This window comes from Netta rufina, assembly GCF_964035555.1.
Source record: "Netta rufina genome assembly, chromosome: 8".
NCBI classification, from domain to species: Eukaryota; Metazoa; Chordata; class Aves; order Anseriformes; family Anatidae; genus Netta; species Netta rufina.
The window spans coordinates 19289504-19312828 of NC_140131.1; the positions used below are offsets into that span (position 1 = coordinate 19289504).

A 23325-nucleotide genomic window follows, 5' to 3' on the forward strand; every position below is an offset into this window, starting at 1 on the left:
GCCGGGGCCATGACGGAGACCACCAAGACCCACGTTATCCTGCTGGCCTGCGGCAGCTTCAACCCCATCACCAAGGGCCACATCCAGATGTTCGGTGAGGCTCCGCGGGGGAGCGGCCCGGGGGGGGGGACACCGGGGGCGGTGGGGCCGGGGCGGCGGGGCCGGGGCTGTCCGCGGCCGTGTGGTGCTGAAGGCCGGGGGGGAGCAGCAGCAGCAGGAGGAGGAGGAGGAGGAGGAGGAAGAAGAGGAGGAGGCGAGGTCCCGGCCTCGCCAGCAGCCGGAGGCCGCCGAGGAAGACGGCTCCGCTGTGGGGAGCGGCACAAGGCGCAGGGGGGGCCCCGTTTGCGCTCCCCTTGTCGCGCCCCTGCCCCTAAGACCCCCGGGGCCGTCCCGGCAGTGTCCGCCAGCCTGCGGTCTCCGCAGCGCTTTTATTTTCCCCCTGGCTGGGGAGGGAGGAGGGAGGGAGCGGGCCAAGCAGCTACAGCCAGGTATGGCGTAAGGGAAGGAAAATACGGGCAGCTGGTGGAGGGATCGGGCTGCCCAGCCGTGTGTGTCCGATCGTCAGCTGCAGGGGTCGGACACGCCGGTGGTCGGTGTCACCGAGCGCCCGAGGGGAGCGCCGGGTGGCGGGGATGCCGAAAGCACTGCTCCAGCCTGCTCAGGGGAAAGGCAGGGATGGAGGGAGGCAGGGATGGAGGCAGGGAGGAAGGGCAGTCGCTGTCAAAGACAGTCTGGCGTGCCATAAATACTGACTGCCCGGATAAAGCTCGGGCTGCCTGGAGATCCCCGTACATCAGCCGCTCGCCTGAGAACGTGGGTGCTGCGAGGGTTCTGCATCCACGGCACACCGCCCCATGGCATGAAAGTGCAGAGATCGGCCGGCTCCTCGCACACGCCTGCCCAGGGCACGCAGAGAGGATCCATCCCTGATGGCTGGTGGGGGATTTCAGGCTGGAGAGCAGGTGCTGAAGGGCTTGTGCTACAGCTGGGGAAGCATCCCTGGGGTTTCTATCAGCTGTACGCAGGTTTCTAAGAACAAATAATAATAATAATAATAATTGAAATCAGCTTGGGGTATTTCTGCATCAGACCTTGTTTTTGTAGATTATCATGAGATGGTCAGCAGGCCAGAAAATAACGGCTTTCTGGATGCAAATGATTACATTGTAATTTCTTTTCCTAAGTGCCAGCAGATTTTCTGGACACCAATATACCCAAAACTTCAAAAAACCCATTCCATAAGCTAAAACCAATTGCAAACAAAAAGGAACAACAGGAACTATTTAAAAATCAAAACATAATTAAATGAAATTACAGGGTCTTGGTTGTGACCATTGATAAAACGGATTCCTGTAATCCATATTATTAGAGATGACGTTCTGATTAAGAAAGGTAAAACTAAAAATATCAATGTGGCCCATATTCAATGGACTAAAAAACAGTAACAACATTTAGAAAATAAGGGTCAGTAAAATAATGCTTTGCAGTTGACACACGAGATTTTTTTTCTTTTTTTTTGGCTCAGTGCTGTTCAGTATCTTTTATCAATGACCTGGAAGAAAATATATAATCCCCGCTGGTAAAAAGCGCCAATGACTCCAAAGTGGATAGAACAGGAATTAATGATGATAACGAGTCAGTTGTGCTGCCCGACGTGGTCTGTTTGATAGAAATGCGTTACTTGAACAGTGAAGTCAAATGCAAAGTCATGTGTCCAGCGAGGAGGAATGCACGTCACATATAAACAACAGGCAAACAAATGTCTTCTGCCAAACCGTGATGTTGTCAAGGACTGAGGAGCAATCGTACGGAGTGCACTGCATACAAACAGTGCGATGCTGTAGAAAAAACAGCTAGTGCAATCCTTGTGCATGCGAGCAGGGGAGTATCAAGCAGAAGAAGAGAGGTTGCCTCGTTTTTACATACTGCATTAGCAAACCCTTCCTGGAAGAACAGTAACGAGAATTGCATTAGCTCCGGAAACCAGGCTTTATGGTGAGAGTGGAGAGAGGCTCGGTCTAGATTTACAAAAGCCACAAAGGAGAAACGAGATCATGGCCTAGGGGTGTCTGCACGAGGGAGGGATGTGGGACCGGGGGGGGGCTGCTTCTCTTGGCAGAGGAGGGACTGATGACATGCCAGGAGCAGGTTGGGATGCCACACAAGTTCAGACTAGAAATCTGGTGTGTGCTGTTGAGTGAAATTAATCAAAGAGTAGAAAAAGACATTCAGGCACCTGGTGGATTTTCCATCACTGGAAGGCTTTAAATCAGAACTCAGCAGTTTTCTAGGAAGACATGTTTTAGCTCAGAGAGGATGGCTTGATGTGGAAATTTTCTGTCTGTATGTCCTGGAGAGATCCTGGACTGTAAGGTCCTGAGAAACCGGGACAGGGACATGAGAGTCTTCTACAACTAAAGGACATGGAAATTAGTTCCTAAATCCCTGTCCATTTTTGTTTGAGGACTCCCTCACCCCCTTTTTAAAAGAGGAATCGTATGAGGGCAGGGAAATCACGACCAAAACTTGTATTGATCCTTGAGCTCTGTGCTATGAGAGCCCAACAGAAAGAGTGTCCTGTCCTGTAAATGCTGTATTTCCAAGAGCTGAATTTGTGCAAAATGACTGTCTTTATTTTTTCAGATAAATATTTCGGCTTCATTGGCCTGTTACAGTTTGTTGCCTACCATAAAGAGATACCATTTATCTATTTAATTCGTGGCACCGATTAAGCTGAGAGAACATATAAAACTTGCACTGGCATGCCACTATAGACATACCACTGTATGCCCATCACATGTCTCAGTCTGGATCTTACCGTGTTTTATTCAGGCCAAACCCCAAATTCAGGATTTTTTCCTGAATGAGAGGTGTTATTTGTTAGTTATTTGAAAGGCTCTTCTAATGGGGGAAATGTTTCCCCAATTTCCCCTGAATGTAAATTTAAGACTCATTATCATGATGCTCAGGTTTCCAGGAAGCTGGGAACTTGTCCCAGCCCCAGACCTCCAGCTGCAGTCCGTGGCTGACCCTGGCATCCATGAAGCAGCCAGGCTCCTTCCCTCTCCACCAGTTCCATGGCTGGGTCAGTGGGGCTCACCAAGCGAGCCTGATCTGTGTCTGTGCATATACAATAAACATCATACATAAAAGCTAATAATTAACACAAAACATAAATATTGCATATAAGGAAAAGGAGGTGAGATGCTTTGCTGTACAGCTGTCCGCTTTAAGGGCTTGCGACAACACCCACATAGCCCTGAAAACACTCTGAGTTATTTGTGGTGTTAGATGTGCTTTGAGATGTACGTGTATTCTGAGTCACAACTTTAAGTTGTATTTTCTATATTTATGTGGCAACAAGAAACTCAGCCTAGGATGTGGTGGGGGGGAAGGAAAGCTGGGAGGAGAGAAGAAGGCAGAGATGGTTTAATGAGGCTTTAACATGATCACTGGTGGGCTTCAGCCTGCGGTGAGAAGCACCCATCCTGGCCTCACTGCAGTTCTCCCCATGTGAGCAATGCCACCCAAAGGACAAGAGCCAACGGGCCAATGTCAAAAGCAAAATACTATCTGCATGGTGATGCAAACGGACTGGAGCCTGTGCCGGCGCTCTGCCAGCTTTGACAAGTAAAGCGTTTCCCTGCCACGTCCCAGCACAGGGAACCCCAGCACAGCTGTGTCTCCTGCAGAGCACAAAACCACAGGGCAGCCTCCAGAGCAAGATGGAAAGCATAGCTTAAATTAAAAAAAAAAAAAAAAAATGTAGTTCACTTTGAAGGTAGTCTTGGGCATGGTACTGGGATTAAAGGTGTCCCTGTGCAAGGTCACAGGCTGCAGGGTCGGTGTGGTTCCCTCTCAGGGTGTTTCAGGATTGGAGAGGGAGGTAATGAAGTGCTGGAGCTGAGGGGAAGAGTTTCTGTTGGGGGAGCTGCTTTGTAGCACTGCATGGGAAAGGGCTTGTCCCATCCCATAAATGTACAAGATCTGTGGGGTTGTCCCGATAATTCCTGCAGCCGAACCTCAGGGACTGGAAGGAGGCGTATCAGGTCAATCAAAAGGCAGTGCTTTAATATTGATTTTTTGTTTATTTGTTTTTCTTAAATTATAGAACAAAAGGTTACTCTCCAAATGCAATATTTCCCATTTTGGCACTTCTGACACATGTCAAACCTGACCTGTGCACTCCTCCACCCCTATTTCCCCCTCTGTTCATCAGGCTTTGGTTAGTGGAGCGTTTCCTGGCCCCTCTGCCCTGGCAGAGGATGGTTTCAAGCCCTGGTGGTGCAGTGCTCATGGGATCCTGGAAGCTGGGTCACGGGGGATGCTCAGAGCTGGATTTGAAGGCAGCACTTTGGGCAAACCCCAAAAGGGACACAGTGCTCTTATTTCACTCTGTCAGAGGTGTCTGGTTTTATTTACACCATTTTTTTTTCTGCACTATCAAGCACTGATAGCAAATGGGTGATTTTAATTAAATCTATGGTGTCTGCCTGCATCCAGACTTCCTCATCTGCTGCAGCTTGGTTTATCGAGCCCTAGGTTGCTGAGCAGGGGCTCTCAGCACCCTACGCACTTTACATCTGTTTGGCCATGGATATGCCCACACACTTCATTTCACACAGCTCCGAGCCCTGGGCACGTGTAGAGAAGCAGAGCTTGTGCGTTGGGGGAATCTCAAGCCCTGAAATTCAGCAAATCTCCACTACCTTCCCTTCCCCACCCTTTTTGTCTAACTAGAACTGAACTTTCCCCATATTCGACGTGCATCTGTCGTTGAGGTGAGCTTGTATCCCAGCCATTAAGATGGGTAAAAAATCCCTCTGACACCATGAAATACAAGGCAGCAGTCTGAAATACAATACTTCGGCAAACAATGGCAGAGGGCTCCGCCATTAAAAGTAAAACTCTCCGGTGCTTTGCTTCTTAAGAGAATTTGAGCTATTAAAAATCCCAGCAGGCTGAGCCGCTCGCTGCTTGTTCAAAGCAGCCCCTGGAGCTCCTCTGCGCTACATCAGTGGGCTTTGGAGCCAAAAGGACCAAGCCTGGGAAGGAAAGGGGAAGGAAAAAGCAGGGGCTGAGGCTTTTGTCACTCTTGTGTTGTTTCAGTAGCCTGAATTTCAGGAGTCACGTTGTCTTACTAGTTGAGACAGCTGAAGTGCAAGGCAGCTTAATGAGCTCTGCACTGCCTGGAACAGGGCTGGGAGAGACGGGTGAGCAGAGGGACAGCTCGTCCTGTCCCCTCTTCCTTAAGTGCAAAAATATCTGCAGATGACCAGAAGCAAAATTCCCCCTCTAGCAAAAGCTCATCAGGGATGTGAGAGAGGCTTTGCCTCTGCAGCCAGCACCATGAGCAGGAAGCGAAGGCTGCCTCATGCTGCCATTTCATCCCTGCAGAGATCTAGCCATGCCCTTAGGTCCAGTGATTGACGATCAAGGTGGGTGAGGGGGCCCAGGGTGGGCTGGAGGACATCGTAGATGGTGAGGGGCGCATTTGGGCCTGGTTTTGCTCCCCGCTGAGGTGCCAGAGCGTGGCTGGGCTTGGGGAGTGCTGGCAGCAGAGGGATCAGCAGAAACAGGAGAGATGTTATTTGTAACCCTCCAGGTGAGTTATCGGACATCGGAAGTCATAGCAGGGCAAACTCCACTCCTCCGTGCTCACATCTTAGCATCCTTTACGTTAACTTGGGCTGGGCTCTGAAGCACCCAGAGGAGGAACCACTGCCCCCCAGCTTCCATCATCTCCAGTATCTCATCCCATCCTTCTGATCCCCAGAGCAGAGGAGCTTCCCTAGCACCAACTGAAACTCCATCAATAACTGCTCAAGGAGTCTTCTAAACTATTTATAAGCTCTTAAATATTTAGCAGTATTTGTTACAGCTGGTGAGGCTCTGCATTGTCTCTAAAACAACACCCCCTGCTGAAACGTGCCACGTGCTACCTTCTGCTTCAACCAAATGCAAGCAAACCAAGAAATTCACTCCTACAACCTCATTCAAGCAAGAACCAGGGGCTCTACTTCCATTTCAAAACCAGAGGCTCACACTAAGATGCTCACACCTCCGGCATGGTCTGCCCTGTTACTTTTGAGCAGCAGCCCGTGCAATGTTGAGGACATCGCCTAGCTGCGTGCTGTGCTCACATCTCTCCTGCATCCTTGGGCACGTTGCTTCAGCTCTCCCAGCTGGTGCCTCTAATACAGCAGGATTATTGAGATTTTGAGAAGATGCAGAAGAGCTCCCATGGAGCATGGGGAACCCAGACGGAGCAGCTTTGCTTGCAGCTTCTTTGCTTGATGCCTGGGGGCATCAGGAGGGTGATGGGGGTCTCAGGAGCCACCATGCAACTGCACCCCAGCAGGGGCAGTGCCCGTCCCTGCCCCCCCCAGGGCTGCGCCCAGGCAGCGTGCTCACTGGGATGTGCTGCCACAGTTTGGATATGCAAGACAAACCCCATTTGATTGCACAAGAAAGGAAGCTGGTGGAAAACAAGTGAAAAAAATCCTCTTTTTTCTCCTTTAAAACAAAAAAAAATGCTCTTGGTGACAAGGATGTACCAGCCTGCAGCTGGCTGCAGTGGGGAGCGGCACCTCTCTGGGGATGAGCAGCGAGGCACCTGTCCTACATCCACCAGCATCCTGGCAGAAGAAGAATGGGACCATTTCCACGGCAGGATAGTGAAAATATTTGCCATGTGCCTTCTGCTGCTGAGTTTGTCCTACTTGACTCTATCCACAGGCCCGAGGCAATAAAAGTGAGCAGTTGGGAATAGCTGGAACACACTCACCTTTGTTTGCCAAAGGGTTTACTTTGGTTACTGATATTTGGGCTCTAATCAAAGTAGAGACACAGCCATGTGATGCAAGCTTGGGGTCAGACCCTGGGGGGAATGGGAGGATCTTTGCTGTGGGCTGGTGTTTCCCCAAAAAACGGCCGGTGGGTTCCTTGGGGAGATGGGCAAGGAAAAAAGCAGCCAGCGGAGGTGTACTCACATCCCCAGGGGTTCGTGTCAAAACCAGACCACTTTGTCTCTGCAGCACCTTCTTTCCTTCCTTCCTGCTCAGGAGGGCACAGCTCTGCACCATTCCCTGCTCCAGTTCAGTGGGCTTGGGGCATTTTGTCCTCAAATGCTCACCTGTAATCATTTTGGCCCGTTTCTCTCTAAACACTGCACTGGAAGAGGAAGGAGCTCAGCACCTTTCTCCCACAGCAAGTCGCACCTGCAGAGTCAGTGCCCACCCACAGGCACCAGTGCAGCTCTGGTGCCAGGAAGCAGCTGCCATAACAATGCCCCTGCACACACTGCTCCTCAGCTCCAGGTGGGATCACCCAGAGGGGAAAAGCACCCTGGCCTGGGTAAGGCTCTCCCTGCGATGTGTCCTCTCAGGCTCCATGACCCGGACCCAGACAGACTGGCACTGGCCTGATCCCTTCCAAGGCCCCATCTGGCCAGGTCTCTTTGTAGGTCAGCTCACTGGGAACTGACTCAGCCTTCAACCTTCTCTCTCTCTTTTATTTTTTTTTTTAAGTCAGGATGCCATGAGTGGGCCACAGATGGCAATGGCCTGAGCATCCTTACTCATCCTTCAGGCGGCTCTCCAGGGCCCAGGGGGGTTGCAGGGAGGATATGCAGGCGCTGCATCTCTGGAGGCTTTAGAACCTCGGCTTCCACCTCTAGTATCAAGGTATCCTGCTGGCTGGTTCTTTTTTGTGCCTGTGAGAAGCCATTAAAAGAAGAGTGCAGCAACAACTGAAGCCATTTAGCATGGAAGTCCCTCCCGATCTTCTTTATCCAATGACTGGGTGCAGCTCGGGACTAAAGGAGTGGGGGGAAAGTGTAACGGAGCAATTAGCTTGGAGATGAAAAATCATTAAGCATTAACGGGGCTTAATGGGATAGCTCTACCCCCTCCTCCCGCTTCTTTGGAAAGTGAAGCTCTCCTTGGAGAGCAGCCAGGGCTTGTTTCTGCAGCAGGGACATCGCCGTGAGCCCTGGAGAGCAGGGCTGCTGAAGCCAGGCGGGCGGGCGAGGGGTGCTGGGGGACAGAGAAACGACAGGTTTGTCACACAGGTCAGCCTCGAGAGCTGTCCCAGCCCGGTGCCCGAATTCATTTTTCAGCATTATTTGAAGGCCCAAGTGGATGCAGCTACAAATACATCCCCGATTTGGCATTCGGAATCATATATATATGTATTTGTATACATCACTCAATTAGGCCAAGAATAACTACTGGCTCCTTGCCTGACTTAGGCAGAGGGTATGGAACAAGATTTAGACTCAAAAGTGCTGCCGGCTAAAGGATAAAGCATTGTGCTTGCGTATCTGGGTCACTGGTCCCCGCAGGAGCAGGAATTTTGGCTGGGGGGAAGGCATCCACCCTGCCCTCGGTGCCTGTGCAGGTTTGTAGCAGGGGCTCCGCAGCATCCCCCAGGCTGCATCTCCTTGCCTGGGAGAAAACAAAGGAGAGAGGAACTCGGAGGGGCGGGGATGGATCAGGGACGAAGGCAAAACATTTGAAATCCCACCTTGAAAGATTAAGCACAAGGAATATTTGATTTCATTAACATCAATTGAGGCAATGGAGCGGTGCCAGTGGGGCAGAAGTGTTATGATTAAATATAGTTGGTGAAAATCTCCAAAAAGAAATGTCTCTTAAATAAGCATCGACTTCCTAGCAGGGGAGCAGGATGCTATTTCTGGAGCGATCTGGACACAAAACAATCATTTATCGTTTCTCTAGCCCTGGAGCATGCCCTGTGATCAGTCCTTGCCTCACCATTGTCTCAGAGGGGGCGGCAGTGCCAAACCCATACAAAATCCACTGGTGGCAGAGGGGAGGAAGGGACACAACCCCTGCCAGCAGGGAGGTGTCAGCAGGACCCGTGTCCCCCCAGCAGGCTCCTTCTGTCCTTCCCTGGCTCGGTAATGGTTGATGCCTGACGGCGTGGACGTGGTAGTGTTTGTCACATGGTGCTGGGCAAAACCAGGCTGAGGAAGGGCCTGGAGGTTGGGGCACAAGGAGGGCAGCTCAGTCCTGCTCTTCTGGCCACAACGCTGGAGGAAAGCCCACCGCTGGCACTGGGATGCTCAACACCAGCCCTCCTGCTGCTCCGTGTGACGTGCCCAGCTGCTGCCCCGTCCCACCAGGTACCAGCACTGGTGGAGGGGAGACTTCAGAGGATGCAGAGAAGCATGTCAGCTCCCACCACCGACATTTTCCTCACCAAGAAGCTGTTTCATTTCAGTCCAGCCCTGCTCTCTCAGGCCAGCCTCAAGAGCCATCGGTTTGGAAACCTTGTCACCAGGCTGAGCGCAGTGACAAACAGGCCAGGAACCCAACAAACCTGGGACCCAGACTCCTGAGACCAATGGCTTTACTGACAAAATCTCGTGGTTTTTTTTTTTTTTTTTTTTTTTTGCTTGTTTGTTTGTTAGTTTTTTTCCAAGCAGCAATCTTTGCATAAGCAGGGAGATAAGGCCAGGAGCTGCACTGATGGCTGACCATAAGGAATACAGATGAGAAGAGCAATGCGACACCTTTGCATTATCTTTGGCACCCCCATGTCTGCAGGGAGTCTTCAACCTGCTCCTCACAAGCAGCATACTTTGCATGAAAGATAAAAGTTTTATTTAAATAGGCATTTTCTGAGAGGGCATAATGGCCCAGGGTTTGGAGGAAGCACTGAGCACCACAGTGTCGGAGCAGCCATGACTGTTCAAAGCAACAATCCAACAAATGCAGCATCCTGCTTCCAGCTCCAGAAACCAAGAAAAAACAACCAAACCAAACAAGTAAACCCACAGGTCATACTTTGGCATGGAGCAACTCAGCTTAACCCCACCATGTGCACAGCACCGTGCTTTTGGGCTGGAAGACCCAAAGGCAGACGAAGACTCACCCTCAGCTCTTTCAGCACGAGTCGTGACCTCCACCACTTTCCACCATCCACGCTGTGGGCACCACCATCCCCTCTTAGAAGACCTAAAGCAATTTTCTCTTGCCTCGTATAGAGAACGACACTCAAGGCTGGATAAGCTTATGTGTTTGGACAGGCATGGCTACAGCTGCCTGTAGCTTTCTTTATCTCTACATTGAAGAGTAATTCAGTCCAAGAAAATTAAATCTGTGAAAAAAAAAAAAAGGCTTTAATGCAGTTTTGTGATTACAGCACTGATGTGCCACAAACTCACACCACCGTCTTGTGACATCCCAAAGCCATGGTGCCACCTGCCCCAGGTCCTCTGCCGCTGTCCCAGCATTTATCTTCTGTCTCCTGGTGTTTGGTATTTCTGTCACAGATGTCAAACTCTTGCAAACGCAAATCCCAACTTTTAAATATATTTTGTAGAGCAACAGAATTCTTTCAGGTTTCTCAAAAGGCTGATGTGCAGTGAGATAGCAAGTGAACAATTCAGAGCAAAAACATCCACCTCCTCCCTCCCGTGAGCTGCACCACCGGGGCACCTGGGCATCTGAAAGGATTTGTCCTCCCGAGGCTGTTGGACTTGCTATAGAAACAGGCAAGCACTTTCTCTGCCTACAGCTGCTGGAATTATACAGGATCTCTTGGGCTTCCACTCCTTTGCTTGCAGGTGCCCAGAGGTTTTTCCAAAGGGCACTCAGGTCCAGTCTCTCCTGAGAGCTGCTGTGGAGAGGATGTGGCACAGGTTGGGGTCAGTGCCCAGGGGTGTGGGATCAGAGCTGGGCTAGCTCACACTCACACAGCCCTCAGTAAGTGTGTATCTGGCTCAATTTTTTGGTTCTGGCCACCAAAAACTTGGGCCCAACTAAGAGTATAGGTCACCTTCACAACCATGAAGCCATTCTGCCTTCCTTAGAGTTAATTTGACAAAGATGATGCACACAAACAGGAAGCTTGGAGGTGAACGGGTTGGTGTTTTCAGTCTTCTCATGGCAAGTAAAATCAGTCCAGGGCAAATCAGGAACTAATGAGAGGATGTGTTAATTTAGAAGTCCATGAGCATTTTTGTTAGATTTTTTTTTGTCTTAGTATTTTAAATGCAAAACTTATATTCTATGCTGTCTTTTTTATTTATTTATTTATTTTCCTAGTCTGTTAGAGATCTCAGGGCAGGTTCAGGAAAAAAAAAATACAATTTCCCCCTTCACAACTGACTAACTTTAGAGGTACTCCTGGGAAAGCCGTTAACATGAAGGATGTGGGGCTGTTAGAGTGGGTCCAGAGGAGGGCACAAAGATGATCGAGGGGCTGGAGCACCTCTCCTATGAAGAAAGGCTGAGAGAGCTGGGGCTGTTCAGCTTAAAGAAGAGAAGGCTTTGGGGTAACCCCATTGCAACCTTGCAATATAAAGGGGTCTTATAAAAAGGATGGAGAAGGACTCTGTACTCAGGTAGATAATGACAGGACTAGGGGGGATGGTTTTAAACTAAAAGAGGGGAGATTTGCATTCGAGGTTAGAAGGAAATTCTTCACTCAGAGGGTGGTGAGGCACTGGAACAGCTTGTCCAGAGAGGTTGTGGCTGCCCCATCCCTGGAGGTGTCCAAGACCAGGTTAGATGAGGCCCTGGGCATCCTGATCTAGTGGGTGGTCACAGAATCACAGAATTGTCTAGGTTGGAAAAGACCTCAAGATCATCGAGTTCAACCTCTGAACTAACACTAACAAATCCTCCACTAAACCATATCGCTAAGTTCAACATCTAAATGTCTTTTAAAGACCTCCAGGGATGGTGACTCCACCACTTCCCTGGGCAGCCCATTCCAATGCTTCACAACCCTCTCAGTAGAGAAGTTCTTCCTAATACCCAACCTAAAACACCCCTGGCACAACTTTAGCCCATTCCCCCTGGTCCTGTCACCAGGCACGTGGGAGAATAGACCAACCCCCACTTCTCTATAGCCTCCTTTAATGTACTTATAAAGAGCGATAAGGTCGCCCCTGAGCCTCATTTTCTCCAGGCTGAACAAACCCAGCTCCCTCAGCCACTCCTCATAGGACTTGTTCTCCAGACCCTTCACCAGCTTTGTCACCCTTCTCTGGACTCTTTCGAGCACCTCCATGTCCTTCTTGTAGCGAGGGGCCCAAAACTGAACACAGTACTCGAGGTGCAGCCTCACCAGAGCCGAGTACAGGGGGGACAATCACTTCCCTAAACCTGCTGGCCACGCTGCTTATTATGCAAGCCAGGATGCCGTTGGCCTTCTTGGCCAGCTGAGCACACTGCTGGCTCATATTCAGCTGACTATCAACTGATACTCCCAGGTCCTTCTCTGCCAGGCAGCTTTCTAACCACTCAACCATCTTCAGACTTCCAAATCTACAGGAACACTTTGGCTGCAGCCTAAAAGCCACATGGGGGAGAGCATTGCCTGCGATGTCAAGCAGGGACCTCTTTCCATTCCTCCTCAACTCCTAGGTCGCCTTCCTCTGCCTGACAGCAACAGGGCAGGGGGTCCACCCCCATTTGGGGTGTCTCACCCTGGTACCTGTCCTTCAGGCCACGCAGGGAGTTGCTTCACGAGTCTATCTCATGCTCACACTCTCTGATATCCCTCAACCTCTCGACTTCCTCCTTGAGTTCTGCCACGAGGCAGGCCAGGTCGTCCACCTGCTTGCACCTCACACACACAGTCTCTTTGCCCCCCACAGGTGGTAGCAACAGGCTCAGGCACTCCCTGCACCCGGAGACCTGAACTGCCACAGTTTTGAGCGGGCAGTCGGTCTGGGTGTGTACAGACTTCCTGGAGAGCGCACTGGGCCTGGTGTACACCAATTCAGCTGAGCTAGCGGTAGACCGCCGTTAGAGGAGGTGTTCGTATGAGCCGGGGGGAGCTCTCTGCCCTTCTTGCTCGCCCTGCATGTGCGAACTGCCGCGCCACGCCCCGTTTGCCCGTCCTCTTCGCTGCTCTCCCGGTTGTTCGCGCTCCCTAGGGGCAGTTTATGAACCGTCGAGGAGGGGGCGCTGCTGGCTCCGCCTACGCCTCCTCGCCTCGTTCACCACCCTCGTGACGGCTGCCGGGTCCTGGTGGCTCCCTCGAGTGGGCTTGGTGCCAGAAAAATTAGCCCTGCCAGTCCGATCCCCCTCTCCGCTGCAGAACACGTCTGCCCCAGATCCGATCGCCTCGGCAAGTCAGGGTGTCCCTGCCCATGGCAGGGGGTTGGAACCAGCTGATCCTTGAGGTCTCTTCCAACCCGAGCCATTCTGTGATTCTATCAACATCAATAACAGCACGCAAGGAGCATCCAAGAGGCAGAAGCTGCCACTTTTTCCCTACAATTCCTCTTTTTAAAACACAAAATGGAGAAGAAAGGCTTTTTTTTCATGACAGTAGGCTACAAAGGGAAGTCCCAGGGAAGTCACCACATAATCCTCATCCCGCAGCTATAAATGGGAACAAAGCTCCCTTTCTCCAACGCTCCTCCATTGAATGCACATAGGAGTCTGGGGTCAGAGCAAGATTTTAGGCTTTTCTGGGGACTGGTTCAGTGTTTGTGGAGGTCCTGAGCATGCACAAGGGGCTCTCAAGCTTCTGCATAGGGTCTTTTTATGTACATAACTTATACCACACATAGCAATAATCATGCAGGAGCACTGATTTTAGCAACCTGCCCCAAAGGGGACAGCCACCTTCACCCAACGCTCCTACTCCTCTCAAAACCCCTTTCCAACCCATTTTCTCTCCCTTGGTTATCACAGGGCTGAGCAAGCCAAGATGTCCTCCCCACTCCTCTGCACAAATCAAATTATTCAACCCCATTTTAATTCCTTCAGACACCAGCATGTACAGGGCACAAGGACTGGGAAGAAAGCCAGAGAGAGGATTTAGGGGGAGTCTAAGAGGCGCACTAAGGCTGACAAATGTCTCACTGGCTGTCCCAGGGGCATGGCAATCACAATACCTTTCTTGAATTCTATATGTCCCAAAAGCGGTTTTCATGAAAAATATTCCTTTTTCTGCATGTCAAAACTTGGAGGAACAAAATAATTTTTTAATCAGCCCTGCAGAAGACAATAAAAGGCAGCGGAGGATGAAGATGTTAGAACCCTTGCCTAAATGATGGAAATTACTAATTTTGGGGGGTGCAAGAGGTACCAGATTCACAGCTGGGAGCTGAGGGTGCAGCTTTTAGGGCAAGGCAGGTGGTGGCTATATGAAGCTGGAGGTGAACCCCTCAAAGGGCTTTTGGCAAAACCAAAAATATGGTTTTGCAGGGCTCGGTGGGTTGGGCTGGTGCATTGACCCCCTCTTGTTCTTCCCCTCCAGAGAGGGCCCGCGATTACCTGCACAAGACTGGGCGGTTCATCGTCATTGGTGGCATCGTCTCACCTGTGCATGACTCCTATGGGAAGATGGTGAGTTGTCTCCGTGATCTCTTTCCTCTCTGTATGCGCCATGTTGAGCGTGCTGGAGCCACGGGAATGCCTCCAAGAAGATGGAGAGGGATAAAACCACACAGGCTTTAGGTAAAACTTGCAGTGAGAGCCTGTAACCAGCTAAAACTAGAGAGCAAAGAGATGGTGGTCATTCTGCTTGGGTTGGGTTGTCTAAATGATTTTAAAACCTAGTTTTATTTTGAGGAGAACAGCAATATAAGTGAGCTTTAGAAGTGTGTTCTAGAGAAAAACAAACAGGAAAAAAAAAGCAAACAGCATAGGAGTGGAGATGTTCTGCCTTGCCCAGCATCCTGGGTCTGCAGCCACCATACCTCAGCCACGCGGACTGCCGCAGCTCTGAGAGGCAGGACTCCCCCTCACCCAGGAATGAGGAGTTTAAATTGCTTTTTGCAGCTGTGTTTATGGGCCATCTTTTAATCTTCATTTTGATCGCTCCTTCACTCCTCTCCTGCAGGGCCTGGTCTCCAGCCGGCACCGCCTGACCATGTGCCAGCTGGCCGTGCAGTCCTCCGACTGGATCCGGTGAGTGGCCCCGATGGTCCTCATGGTCCTCATGGTCCCTTCCAGCCTGAATAGTCTGTGGGTGACAGAGTCAGAGCCACCCTGGGAACAGGCACTAGGACCAACGGGCCGGCAAGCACTGGCCCGCAGGAGGCCCACATCTGAGTTGGGACCAGCATCTCAGCTGCCTTCAGGAGGGAGGGTCATAGCACACACAGACGCGTCCAAGCCAAGTGGAATTTGGGTACCTTGAGCAGGAAGGAGCCTGGGCACAGACACACGTGTTCGGGTCCTGTCCCGCACAGGGAACTGTGCAAGGAAGGGACAAGTGGGGATGAAGCCACCAGGGAGAGCTGGGTGGAAGGGCTGGAGGAAGGCCACATGAGGACATCAGCCCATGCTGTTGCTCCTGCAGGGTGGACCCCTGGGAGTGCTATCAGGACACCTGGCAGACCACCTGCAGCGTGCTGGAGCACCACCGTGACCTGATGAAGGTGAGTGCCCTTCTGCTGTGGGCACCCTGCGACCTAATCCCATGCCAGGATCAGGCAGCCATCCTCCACCCAGCTGGTGCTCCTGAACCCAGAGGTGGGCACCAAAGACCAAAACAGAGAAGATGCAGACAATTGGCTGAGCTGGAGGAGTGTGTGAGGCCCCTTGCCACAGCTATTGTATTGCTCCTCCTCCCTGCACACAAAAGCAAACGGAGCCCTTCAGATCAGCTACTCGTGTTGTCACCAGTAAGCAGGGGCCAAGCAAGGAGCAGTAGATAACAAGGAACACTTCCTCTAAAGCAGAACTGTCCAAATGCCCAGGCAAAACTTCTCAGAACTTATGAGCACCTCCAAGTGACAGAGGTTGCACCTGCCTGTGCACAAGACAACAGCAACTTTGCCAGCCTTAAGGGCCAGTGCAAAAACCCAACCTCACTGTCCTAGTCACAACTCATTGGGCCCAAGACCCATCTGGTGGGGGTCACATAGCAACAGGAATCCTAAAATGAGTCTGGATGTGTCTGTCACTAGTGATGACCTTCATCTCTGGGTACAGGGACTTGCTACAAGGGTGGTAAAAGTTTTGGGAGGCACCTCCAGTCCTGGGGAAGCCACCCTTTCAATTAAACTTCTTCCTTGCTGCAGAGAGTGACTGGCTGCATCCTCTCCAACGTCAACACTCCCTCCATGACCCCTGTGATCGGACAGCCCCAGAATGAGTCTCCGCAGCCCATCTACCAGAACAACAACGTTTCCAACAAGCCCACCGCAGGTAGGTGGCACTGGGGGTAGAGAGGAGGAGCTGGCCACCCGGTCCTCACATCCCAGCCCAAGCTACCAAACACATGCCTCTTTGGGTTGAGCTCTCCCAAGCTCCTCCAGCTCATCCTCCTCCACCGCTAATGGTGGAGCAGAGATTTCCCTCATCCTCCTCACAGTTATTTGGTGTGCTGGCACCACTGGAGATAGGGAACGGCAGGGTGCTTGAACTCTTTGCAGCCCTGGGATCCCCAAGATTGACCAGAGGCACCTGACTCATGACTCATACTTATTTTTGGTTGTCTTTCCTAAATCAAACAAAAGATGTCTATACCTCCATGTTAAGCTGCCCCATGTCCATGCTCCTGATGAAAACCAGCCCAGCTCCCTCTACTCTCTTGGCTGCATATTTCTGCCCTTCTCTGCTCCATCTGAAAAAAAAAAAATCATTTTTCGGCTGGCCTGGGTCTGGTCTCTCAACAGGCTCCATTGCACCTAATGGATATTTGGTTATTTGAGGCTGAGCCATCTGCCAGAGGAGGTGGTGGGAGCTGTTGTACCCATGTGTACAACACTTCCCGTACTCTGTGTGAGTGGTCAGCTGTGGAAAAAAGCCTGTCCCATCTTACCTCTTTTCTTCTCTGCCTTTAGCAAAGATCCTGGGGAAGGTGGGAGAAAGCCTGAGTCGGATTTGCTGTGTTCGCCCGCCCATGGAGCGCTTCACCTTTGTGGGTAGGTACAGGAGACACCCGGCAACACCTCCAGGCCCTCTTTCCCTCCCCAGCACCCCTGCCAGGCACTAGCACTTCTCTTCTGCCTCCCCCCAGATGAAAACGCCAACCTGGGGACAGTGATGAGATACGAGGAGATTGGTGAGTACCCAGCCCCTCACCATGCCATGCCGGTGCTCAGCAGTGCAGGAACCCTGGTGGCAAGGGACCTGGGACCATCAGCTTTGGGAGCCTTCCAGATTTCTCTGTGGATCAAGCCCCCACAGCGGATCACAGAGCACTTATGCGCATCCATAAAATGCAGAAATGACCCCTGTCCCGTGGTATATCTCACCTCCAGGGCGCAGCAGCTACCCTAGCGACAGACAACACTGACACAGCAGCACACGAGGAGAAGAGATAGTGTATGGGGTAGTTCAGGGTGAACTTTCTGTTTGGCACCACTGGGGATGCAAGAAGGACCATGGGATCTTTAGCAAGACATGTTTTGGCAGGGGGGAGGGGATTTTTTTTGGTGGAAGGACTCACTCAAGCAGAGCAATGGGATGACAGCAAGGAGGGGAGGTCTGCCCAGCCCTGTTTGCCCCACCTCTGAGCTTTTCCACTTCCTTCCTTCAGAACTCCGCATCCTCCTGCTCTGTGGCAGTGACCTGCTGGAGTCCTTCTGCATCCCTGGCCTCTGGAATGAGTCTGACGTGAGTTGCAGCTGGGACCCCCCGGTGCACCTTCCCCAGGCTCCATCCCTCCTCCGCTGCTGCCTCCCCTGTACCCAGCGCTGCTGGGAGCTGCCCAGGTCCTCCAGGCTCATAGGAGCTACCCGTGCTGTCCCCACCGCCCCCAGCCCATTCCTCCCCTGCACAAGTAACCATGTCAGCAACCCTGCTCAGCTTTTCTGGCCTCCAAACCTGTGCCTGCTTGCACAGGGTCACCCAAGGGACAGCTGCTGCAGGATAACCCTCTCCTAGGGGATTTTGAAGAATGCACTCCCATTTATTTTCTCTTGGAAGGAGACAGGATCAAGTAGGTGCGTGCCCCAACAGAGTAAGGTGACAAGGTGGGAAAGTAGAGGTTTACAAAACTGCTGTAAGAGAAGCATTGTCCTGACATTAGAAATTGAAGACATTTGAAACAATATCAACAGCTTGCACTCAATGAAAGAAGAATGAATAATAGTAATAACAACAACGATTAAAGGAGAAAAAAATAATAATAAAGGAAGAAAGAAAAAAGGAATTAAGACTAAGAAGAAAAAGCATCTTGAATCCTCAGCCATATGTTGTCTGACACCGTCTCACGGTGGGGCAGCGAGCGAGCCAGCTGCAATAATGGCTGTGGTGGAGTTGGTGGGGAGAGCAGGCATCTGAAACTACATCCAGATTGCAGAATGCAAGGCGAGAGATGGAAAAGTCTCTTCTCCCTTGCAAAAGCAGATCCGACCTGCAGATGGCAAATTACCCCTATAGAGATGCCTAGCTCTGCGTTTTGCTTAGATGTTGGTGCTTTTACAGTGAACTGCTAGGATTCTGGCACGGTTCAGTGCTCTGAGACGCGAGCCCATCTCAAACACCAGCCCTAGAGAGAGGAGATGGATTACTGACCTGCTCACCCCCTTCTGTGCGCTGAATCACAGCTGGTGACCGCTGGAAATAAAAAATGCTTCAGCCAGCTCTGGGCAAGTCACTTTGCCCCAGGCTGGTGGGAGCAAGCTGCATGGTGCTGGGATCAGTGCCTCCAAACCTCTTCCCTTCCGTCCTGAACCCAGCCATGGTGAGACAGCCTTGGAGCACCATCTCAGGGAGAACAGTAAATAATAATGTAAACACAAAGAGGGCCAGGGATGAAGGGCTGTGCAGACAACGTGCCTGACCCAGCAGTGCAGCTGCCGCCTCTTCCACTCAAATCCCCAGTGAGGCAGAGTTCATGTGCTCCTCAGGCAACATCTGCTGCTGCTAGCCTTTCCACCATGACAGGTCCTCCCTAAAGCCTAACTTTGACCTCCATTAATAGAATTTAACCCTGTTCCTTTTTATTTCATCTACCACAGACCACTCAACATGTCACCAGCAGCACTCCTTAATAAATCCAAGTTTCTGCCAAAGGTTGCCCAGAAAGGGAGTAAATTTGAGACTAGCTCCATCCAGACCTTTGCTAAGCATTCATGGTGTGTGCAGCTCCATTTTGGGGGGGTGGGGGGGTAGGATGGGATGGGAGATGGTAGCAGTTTTTGCACTGGGGTTATGAAAACTCTCTTTGGATTGATTCTAGATGGAGGTGATCGTTGGGGAGTTCGGGATTGTGGTGGTCCCCCGGGACGGAGCAGACCCTGATCGGATCATGAACCACTCCTCAATACTCCGCAAATACAAGGTAAGGGGATTCACACACAGTCAGGGAATCAGAGAATACCCCAAGCTGGAACTATAGGATCATTAAGTCCAAGGACCACCCAAAAATCAGACCCTGTGTCTCAGAGCATTGTCCAAATGCTCCTTGAACTCCAGCAGCTCGGTGCTGTGCCCACTACCCTGGGAAACCTGTCCTAGTGCCCGACCACCTCTGTGTGCAGAACCTTTCCCTAACCCGCAGCCTGACCCTCCCCTGTCCCAGCTCCATGCCGTTCCCTCGGGTCCTGTCGCTGTCCCCAGAGAGCAGAGCTCAGCGCCTGCCCCTCCGCTCCCCTCATGATGGAGCTGCAGGCCGCCATGAGGTCTGCCCTCAGCCTGCTCTATGTGGGCTGAACAAACCAAGGGGCTTCAGCCATTCCTCACACATCTTTCCCTCCAGACACTTCATTATCTTTGTTGCCCTCACTGTTGCCCTTTGCTGCACTACTTCCATGAGATGAAACTTTCTTGTGAGCCCAAATGAGAGCCTCAAAGTGCCACCCGGCCCCACCAACATCACACAGGGCTTGGGGGAGTGGCAGACAATTCCACCTTGGTTTTGCCGCTGCTGCTTACAGGGATCAGCAATGGGGCCACCAAGCCCTGCCCAGCTCCCTGTCATCAACTGGGCACTGGCTGACACCAACTTTCAGGCCATCCCTTTGCTTCTTTCTTCTTCCTCCCTCCACAGAGCAACATCCTGGTGGTGAAGGATGACTCGAACCACCCCATGTCAGTCATCAGCTCCACCAAAAGCAGGTGGGTGATGCTGAGGGCCTCCTGCTATGGGGGGGAATCAGGGTGTCCCCAGCCAAACCCTCCATCCATGGGGACACCACAGTGTTCCCAGCCCTGGTCAGCCCTGGAAAGGGGCCACCCAACCCCTCTGACCCATCCTCTTCTCCCACTCCCCTAGACTGGCCCTGCAGCATGGGGATGGACATGTCGTGGATTACCTCTGCCAGCCCGTAATTGACTACATCCTCAAGAGCCAGCTCTACATCAATGCCTCTGGCTAAGCACCTGAGGCCCTGCAGCAAGACAACCCTGTTGCCCCACATCCCTACAGCTCTCCATCACACTTTTCTCTCTCTTTCTGTGTCTTCATCTCTCCCCACCCCACGGCCTCTCACTCCCGGCGCCGACGCTCCATAGTGCAGCAACATCTAGCAGCACAGCCCCGCGGGGAAAGGTTTGGTCTCCTTTTTTTTGAGAACTGCCCTCCCCATCATGTGTGGGGAGGGAGGGGGACAGAGATGTGCTCAGTGTGCTCGGGGAAGGAGGCAGCTCTGGCACACCTCCCCCACACATGTCACTGGGAAATGGTCCCCCCAGTCCAACCTCCCAGCATGCTCAGAGCAGGGGCTTCCTCTTTGGCATCATCTTACCCTACTTAAGCTAAATACATCTAGGTGGACTTTTTTTTTTTTTTTTTTTTTTTTTAATTAGTTGCAATGTCAGCCCTGTGGAGCTCTTGCCCCAGTGCCCTGCTTCCAAATGTCCAAATGAATCCTGGTGGGTAGTGGACAGGTGTAACACAGCTGGTTCGGTGCCCCACCACAGGTGGACCTCCTCAGGCCAGCAGTAGGACAACCCAAAATCCTTCTCTTGACCCTAAAAATTAAGGAGATGGTATTTCTGAAGGAGTAAACACTATTGCCAAAGCATTACTTGCTGGAGAGTATGTCACGTCTCACCTTTCCTTGGCTGCCAGTGAGCCCAGCCCATCCCAAGGCAAGCAGAGCTGGGGTGAGGCTATACTCCAGCCCACATCAGAGTGGATGGCCCACAGCACCTAGACAGGGACCTGCCATTTCCAAGGCCAAGAAGTGTGGGAGAAAGAAGAGGGATGAAGCAGGAGGCAACCCAAAGCCACTGATGAGAATTGCCTCAGGCCTGGATGAGCTTCATGGAGACCAGGTCTTGCCTCATCCTCTAGCCTCCAGCTCTCTGTTTCTACCTGTAAACTCCCCCCTTTTCTCTTCACTCCAATCCTTGAAGAGTTTATTAAATTCATGATATTTTTGCCCTCCCAAAACTGGCTTTGGATACTCCACACATCCCCTGGGACAAGCCAGTCTCCTACTTTCACGCCTGTGATATGCCCTGTGTAACCTGCTCAACCAAATGCCCCAAACCAGGGCAGGTAACATGGAGCAAAAGAAATTAAGTCCTGCAGAGACAAAGGTTACTGAAGTGGGACACCCTCCTGCTGGGTATGCCCAGGATGAAAGGAATCTGCTTCCCCTGATTGCTCAGCCTCATGGAAGGATGACAGCCGCAAGGAGGAAGGTACAGTCCTGCTCTACTCCTCACCTTCTCCCCTCCCTTTGCTCCTTCTAACCTTGTATCTCTAGTGTCTATAGCTCCTGGACCCATTCCCCAAAGACCCGGGCTGACGAGGCCTAGGGAACCCCCTGCCACAGCACGCCTGCTCTCCATGATCCCCAGGGCAGCACTGTGACCAGCTGCTGCTCCCCAGCAAGGGCCAGTACTGTGCTGTCACACACGAAGGCTGAGACTCCTCCAGGGTGTTTCAGGGAAAGAGCTGAATTTACTTCTTCCTTAAACTCTACAAAGAGTCATGAGCTGGAAGCTTCAAAGACAGAAGCTTCAAAGATGAGACATTGCACTAAGCGTGGTGACCTGCTGGACACTGCAGTCCTCTGTGCTGTAAATCTGCCGCAGCCCGCTCCAGAGAAGGCAGCTGGCATCTCTGCAACAGCAAGTGACCTCGGGCAAGACAACATTGCCTGCAAACTCCAGGTCCACACAGCGCACAGGGTTTCATGAGCAGCAGCTAGCGGCTCTGCAGAGAAGGGCCAAACCAGAGAGAGTGGCCAGAGCATGCAGGAATCAGCCCGCAGGGATGCCTCTGCTCCTGAGATGTCCTTCTGCTAGTTTGAGCTGCTAACTAACATCCTACCGAGCCCCTTAGCTAATGCATTGGGCAGGTACCCCTAGCTGGGTTTCTTGTCCATAAATACCCAACGTCTGTAAGCCAGTGGCTAGATTCCTCTAAATCCATCGTCCTCACTGTCCTGTGTGGTCAGTTTTTCAGCCTCTCCATCCTCTCAAACCCAGCACAGAAGTTATTCTAGACAACAGCCTCAGACATCACGCTCAGTTTTTAGCTCCAAGCTGGAGGAGAAAAAATAATGTTAGAAGCCAGCCTCCAACACACACAAACACAAAGGGATTTTAACCTCTAGGAAAAGTGAAGCAGCTTTGAAGAGGGAGGAAGGATGGTGGATTTTAATGGTGGAAATGGGAAAACAAAAGAGGAGACACTAAGGAGTGAAGGTGGCACGTCTGAGAGCAAACTCAGATCCCCTTCTCCCTCCCTCCCTCAGGTACACGAGATGGGACGTGCGGGAAGCCAGCTGGCTTTCAATCTCATCGTGTTTAGGATGGCATGCCTTAGAGACATAGCGTTGTGATAGGGATGATGAATATATTCTGTCTTACTAGTCTTATCTACGCCTTCATGTATCTGCTCAGTAAAACTCACAGTACGGGGCGAGGATGGGGTGGGAGGGGGGTTTGTAACAGGTCAGTCAATGCTGGGATTGGTTTTGAAAACGGCTCTGGGTGGGTATGGGAAAGATCATCCCTCGAGATCCACGTAGACGGTGGGGAGGCGAGGAAGGGGGTGTCCAGCACATGGGTGGGGTGGGAGGAAGCTCTTGTGTTTGGGTCTTTGAATCTCCAATTTTAAAGTGTGATTTGCTGAAAGAGAAATGAACTTCAAATGCCTTTTGGAAAAAAAATAAAATGTGGGGGGAGGGGGGTGTTGAAGTTGCCATGCCACCGATATCACTTTTGTGAAAGGTTTTGGAGCCTAATTTTTTTTTCTTCTGTTGCTATATGAAGAAATTGGTCATTGACAAAAGAAAAGTCTTTATCAGCAAAATGTTTAAATTATGTAATAAACAAAAGAAAAGAAAAAACAGATGCTGCTGGTGTCGTCTTTCACCACTGCTGTGTCTTTTTAAACCAGTGCCAAGACAGAGTCAGTACAAGGAGTGCACGCTGCTGGGAGAACTCATGGACATCCTCGCCAAAGCATGGCACT

At 51.4% G+C, this 23325-nt stretch overlaps 1 protein-coding gene across 1 annotated transcript; it reads left to right on the forward strand.

Moving 5' to 3' along the window:
• Positions 1-9: 9 nt before the first annotated feature.
• Positions 10-20355, forward strand: NMNAT2 (nicotinamide nucleotide adenylyltransferase 2; the record flags this gene model as incomplete). The annotated part of the gene is made up of 11 exons (XM_084291552.1): positions 10-94; positions 14251-14339; positions 14836-14903; positions 15298-15376; positions 16022-16148; positions 16787-16867; positions 16963-17007; positions 17485-17561; positions 19132-19233; positions 19942-20009; positions 20167-20355. 11 exons carry the CDS (start codon positions 10-12, stop codon positions 20267-20269), a joined length of 924 nt encoding a protein of 307 aa, XP_084147678.1. The 3' UTR covers positions 20270-20355.
• Between the last annotated feature and the right edge of the window lie 2970 nt (positions 20356-23325).